A 5,796-nucleotide genomic window follows, 5' to 3' on the forward strand; every position below is an offset into this window, starting at 1 on the left:
TCTACTGCTTATATGTACTACTATACTATTTTAATTTGAGCAGTAATCTTGCCAACAAAATCAACTGGCGGGCAAATTTCGAATAAAAATAGAATGGTGACCTCGTCTTGAACGCAGTGACTTCCTAAGTCGAATGTACAGGCACTTTCGCCCATGCGCGCGCATCTGCCACAGAGGGAGAGGGAGAGAGAGAGGAAAAACAAAATGGCGACCTTTAGAGTAGCGGTTACTGTGGCTACCGTGCAACAAGGAGGAAGCTGTTCGCGACAGCGCCAGTTGGGTTGGGTTAGAAGCATTCGTTGCGGTGGCCGACAACGAAGACTACAGTGGTCTTATCAGGTGTCGTTCTACGCTCTGCGGATAAAACGATCGGCTGCAAAGATAATTTCGATACCCGCATATTTGCTACATTCAAAAAGCGGCATTTGACTGTGTTTGTCTAATTAGTTGATGTGGGTGAGCAGAACAACTCAAATAGAACTTGTGCGTTGTCGTCGATTAAATTTTTCGAGATGTGCGAGAAAAGAAATGCCCTTCTGTAAAAGACTTCTGTATCAGGGATAGATATACATGTACAAGCAGTTATATTTAGGGCATATAAGAGTATAAGAGTACTCTGATTATGCTGTGTGATAGCTTTGTTGGAAATATTATAAATAAATGAACAGTTATTTCATAGTAGTTGGATTTCACATTAGATTCAATACTTGAAATTATCGAGCAAGTGATTAGAAATCATCGCTTTTTCGTCCATCTAAACTTGATTTGTTAGAACATTGAGTATCATTCTACCTATTCTGTTTTGCGATTCAGGTGAATTAGCGTGCCACACAGTTCAAAATATTCCGGTAGCTGCAGACGAAAAAAATAAATGGTGTCCAAGGCGCCGGTAAATGCGAAAACAAGCTCTAAATCAGAAATTCATCAAGACCCTTGACTGCGGCTCTAGATATAAATTCTTATCGATTCAAGTATTCTTTCATACTGCATGTATTCTATTGTTAACTACATGATATATCGATCCTCAAAAAATATTTGTTCTTGGCATATGTGTATATAGGTGAGTTGATTGCTCACTAATTATGCTGTCTGCAAAATTAGTGTACCGACAAACTATTCGCGTAGCTCTCATCATTAGTGGTCTATGTAAGGTAATCACAGTTCCCGTAAATCTCTCATCACATTAATCCTTCTTGAATTTTACCTTCCAAATATATAAAGCTTAGTTCGTAAAGTATATGATTCTATTCAATATAATACCGTGGAATCTTGCACTCAAGCCACTGCATTTAAATAATTTTAATCGGTTATTATGTGGGGCTCCAATGTTACGGAAGTTATGTCACTCGAATATCGAACGTTGGGCAGTATCAGAATGATAAACAAGTGCAGTGTGTCACACGCGTGTGCGTTACAAAGTCACCTCACCTTATTCTATTTGTTTATTCGGAATTTTTCCTTAAAAACTATTACAACATCGTCTTGGGGTCTTATTGACCCGCTTGATCTTTCAGTTAATTTTTGTTACTTTTTTTTTACAGCTTTAACTACAGCTTTCTCGATATAAATGTAGAAATTCTCAAGTGCTCCTTGTTGGCATGTCATTGCCCTCGCACACGGTTCTGGACGGATTGTATGACAACAATTCTGCTCTTAAATAACGCAATTGGGGGTCATTTTGGTGGACGCCAAGGACTCGTGACAATTTATGAGGCCGTGTCGAATAAACAAAGCAATTAAACAGAAATTAAATGGAACTATAAGTTAGGAAGGTGTGTATGGCTTATTTGTCGTAGTCTTATTGTTCAAGGATGTTATATAGGTATTACAAAGAAAAGAGAGTATACGTTGTGTCACGAAGTAAATGCTGCTAATTGTATTAAAGATTGTTTTTATCTTGAGGGCCAATGTTGAGAACAATGTTGAAATCCGGATTTCAAATCGAAATTGTATTTTGTTTGTAGACTGACCAACAATACTGTGCTTTTGCGCTACCAATGAAATTGTTGTCAAATATTCAAGCGATTTTACGCCAAAACTCCAGTCTCACATGGCGTTCTGTTTTTCAAGTGGCCAAACCTAATAAAATATGTGGTAACCTAACAAAGCCGATTTTTGTGTGAATGAAAATTCGAGCTACAGTTTATTTGCTTTCACATTTCAATTTAAGGGCTTATAGCCTGCATAGTTCCAAATGTTGTCGCATGCTAATGTGAGATGAGACGGAGATCGGCGAAAAAAGAAAAAATTAGTATTAATATTAAATACAGGTCTCAGGAACTTTGCGAACTCTTTTAACTTGATTTGTAGCGATCCAAGCGATCACGATATTCCTGCTCGATGTAAGGTTAGGGAATCGAGAACTTTGTGTAGGATAGTTGGGTAAAATGTCAATGACCGTTTCATGTCAAGATTGATGCCTACCGAACTAGTTGTATTTTGTCCGGAGCCAATGCATTCTAATTTAGGGATGTAAAAGTAAGCTTATAGTAGAGTAAGATGTAAATTCACAGTGCTGTAAACCCATTGGAAAAACCCGTAAAACACTGAAACAGATGCTGCTTAAATTGTAATTTTTGTTAACTATCGTTCACACGTATGTTCGGCTCCGTTTTCATTCACTTTCCTGTATAATAGATATCCAATACCAAATGCTTCGGCAAATTTTAATAAAAGAATTGTTTCAAATTCACATTGCAGCGTACTAAATAGAAGCCGCATCATGTCTGAGGTAACTGATACGAAGAAACCTACCGGGGGCCGTAGAGCATCACCAGTAAAGGAGCTCTTTGCTGGAGGTTTTGGTGGTATCTGCTTAGTAGCCTCCGGACACCCTCTAGACACGATTAAGGTCCGTTTGCAGACGATGCCCAAGCCGATGGCCGGACAAGAACCCCTTTACAAAGGCACGTTTGATTGTGCCAAGAAAACCATTGCACGAGAAGGTCAGCTTACATAATGAAATGCACGTATTAACCGTGTTTGTATGTAATAATAGCGAACAAAAAAGTCAAACCCTTGGCTAACATTTGTGTAAGACCACATTAATAAATATCCAAGACAAGGAAGGAGTGAAATACTGATTAAACTCATCTAAAATACTCATAAGTATATATCTGATGATTTAAAATACCAGTCCCTGTAGTTGCGATATGTGAATTAAATGATGATCTAGTGTAATAGGCTTTTGTTTTTTGGTTCGGCTGCTAGGGGTTCGTGGTCTTTACAAAGGTATGGCAGCCCCTATCATGGGCGTCACTCCAATGTACGCCGTCTGCTTCTTTGGATTTGGAATCGGCAAGAAATTGCAACAAAAGGACCCGAATGAACAACTTCGGTACCACCAGCTATTCATGGCAGGAATGCTATCAGGCGTCTTCACAACAGCGATAATGGCTCCTGGGGAGCGCATAAAATGCCTTCTGCAGGTACCTAGTTGCTCTTACTTTTTATGTTTAATCAATTTAATTCGCCCGTGCTTTGCAAGACCTTAGGCTGTTTTAGGTACATGTGGGATCTGTATTCAGGTGTACAGCCTTAAAGTGGCAAATTCATGTTCATGCGTTGTTTGCACCTACGCGTTTGCCTTAGCTTTATGTATAGCAGTTTGAAATGTGAGGACGTCGTAAGCTAATTACGTATTATCAATAATAATATTATTTTGGAAATTTGTGACGTTTGCGTACAGCGAAAATTCTCATCCGGTAAGTGTCGCCTAATCTTGCAATAAGATGAATCCTTAACTTGAATACCTTATAGCCACCGCTGATGCGGAGAATTTAGATAGGCAAAAGACCTTACATTATTTTACACTGTTATTGCTGCACTAGGAGTTGACCCACAGAAGCGAAACTTCGGTGTTTAAGAAACATTTCGTATTGGTTAAACAGGTTCAGCAAAGCGGCACAATTTATAAGGGACCATTGGATTGTGTTAAACAATTGTACCGAACAGGCGGGTTGCGGTCGATTTATAAAGGTACCTGTGCCACGCTTCTTCGTGATCTGCCTGCCTCCGGTATGTATTTCATGACCTATGAATGGCTCCAAACAGTACTAACGCCAGTGGGTGGTAGTCGAAGCGACCTTTCTATCGGAAAGACACTGTTTGCCGGAGGTATGGCCGGTATCTTCAACTGGCTAGTAGCTATTCCACCTGACGTGCTCAAAAGTCGTTTGCAAACAGCCCCTGAGGGTAAATACAATGGTGTCCGTGATGTTTTAAAAGAAACGATGCGCACTGAGGGTATTCGAGCTTTCTACAAAGGTTGTACGCCAGTCATGATTCGCGCTTTTCCTGCCAATGCCGCGTGCTTTATGGGATTCGAGCTTGCACTCAAAGTGCTTAACATAGTGTTCCCTGAATAAGCAAGATAACAAACCAATCAACATAAATAAGATACATCTAGCATTTTGACCACAGGGGTTTCATAATGCCAAATTACTAAGGTTTCATTTTGCAGTTAGTCGTCCAGTTTAACTGCTACACTTCAAGGAGACATGTTGTTGGCACGACTGATAAATACCTTTTCTACTTCGTAGCCTAGAAAACATATGTGGTGGCCTACACAATAGACTTGTAGAGCTGAAATTAAACGATTCTTTCTACAATCTAGTAGCTGTGCTCTTGACTGCGTAAGTTGAGCGGGAAATTTGTTTATGGGCCAATCGGTCTCCTGAAAAATATACTGCCACGCAACTAATATCTATGGGTATTGTATTTAAAGGTGGTCCTAAGCTGTGTTAAACGTAAATGAGATTATTATAGTAACTCTCGTACCTGCTGCAAATTGTAGCTTTTTCGTATCTTGTATAAAATAGGCAGTACTCCAAAAAAAAAACCGGTTCAACATGTTCTTATGAGTTTATGTATAAACATAATAAACTGATATTTCTGATGTGCATTGTTATGTTTATTAAAGTAATTTTAGCGAAGAAATGTTACGGAAGATAAAGATTATAAGATAAGCACAAGAAATTCGCTCAGTACAAACAACGACAGTGTAATGTTTTTACCACTTATAAATGATTGAACATACATTTTTATGAGAAAGTTTATTATCCCTGTAGCTGCCTGGATATCGATGTAAGCAATTTAGATGTTTGAATGGAACTTATGTAATCAATACAAAGCAATATTTTGATGAAAATTTACTATCTACTATGGTTGTCTAACAGAAACAAACTAATGTACTACTACAATTGTTTAATATATTATAATAAATTATATACATGTAATTAAGATTTGTTATTTTATTGTACAGATCTAATTGTAACTCATCGCTACAGTATACTACTATAAAGATAGGTGTTACTCCACTACGACACATGTATAGACTAAGCGATACCAAGCGACATAAAACTTTGTGATTTTCTGGAGCATAGCCGTAAACTATGCCAGTTCCGCACAATGTATGAGATTATAAATAATTAGTTGTTATTTAACTAAACAAGTTAACGATGCCAACAGAGTCTCTACTATACATTTGTATTACTATATAAAAGTACACTGACATCACTTGGGTGTTGTCTACGTAGGTACTATCAACTATAAAGTGCAAACATTTTTGCGTGACCTTAACCTTTAATTCCTATTCAATAAAAGGTCGAGTTTACATATGCATATAGTGTTTGCTTTATAATGGCCGCCATAGAGCGCCTGCAACAATTATTTTTGGAAGTTCTTGAGAAACTGCGGAGGGTTGGCGATGTGTTGTCAGGGCACAATGATTAGCAGTGCGTTCTACTGAAAGATGTTTGGCTGAAGTAAATCTTAATAAATAGTGCTAGATATAAT

The 5,796-nt window shown here is 38.1% G+C and overlaps 1 protein-coding gene across 14 annotated transcripts; it reads left to right on the top strand.

Annotated features, from left to right (window-relative positions):
- The first annotated feature begins 202 nt into the window (after positions 1-202).
- On the top strand, positions 203-5,237 carry colt (carnitine/acylcarnitine carrier protein colt, mitochondrial). 14 transcript variants are annotated; one of them, XM_022854896.2, is made up of 7 exons: positions 204-483; positions 814-889; positions 1,061-1,151; positions 1,542-1,772; positions 2,701-2,945; positions 3,211-3,428; positions 3,891-5,237. In XM_022854896.2, exons 5-7 carry the CDS (start codon positions 2,723-2,725, stop codon positions 4,365-4,367), a joined length of 918 nt encoding a protein of 305 aa, XP_022710631.1. In that variant the 5' UTR covers positions 204-483; positions 814-889; positions 1,061-1,151; positions 1,542-1,772; positions 2,701-2,722; the 3' UTR covers positions 4,368-5,237. The 14 variants fall into 14 exon arrangements, with proteins under 14 accessions (XP_022710639.1, XP_086829628.1, XP_022710631.1 ...); XM_022854892.2 differs by having other exon boundaries at positions 204-456; XM_022854894.2 differs by lacking the exon at positions 1,061-1,151.
- Positions 5,238-5,796: the final 559 nt, after the last annotated feature.

This window comes from Varroa jacobsoni, unplaced genomic scaffold (genome assembly GCF_002532875.2).
Source record: "Varroa jacobsoni isolate VJ856 unplaced genomic scaffold, vjacob_1.0 contig05449, whole genome shotgun sequence".
In the NCBI taxonomy this organism is placed as follows: Eukaryota; Metazoa; Arthropoda; class Arachnida; order Mesostigmata; family Varroidae; genus Varroa; species Varroa jacobsoni.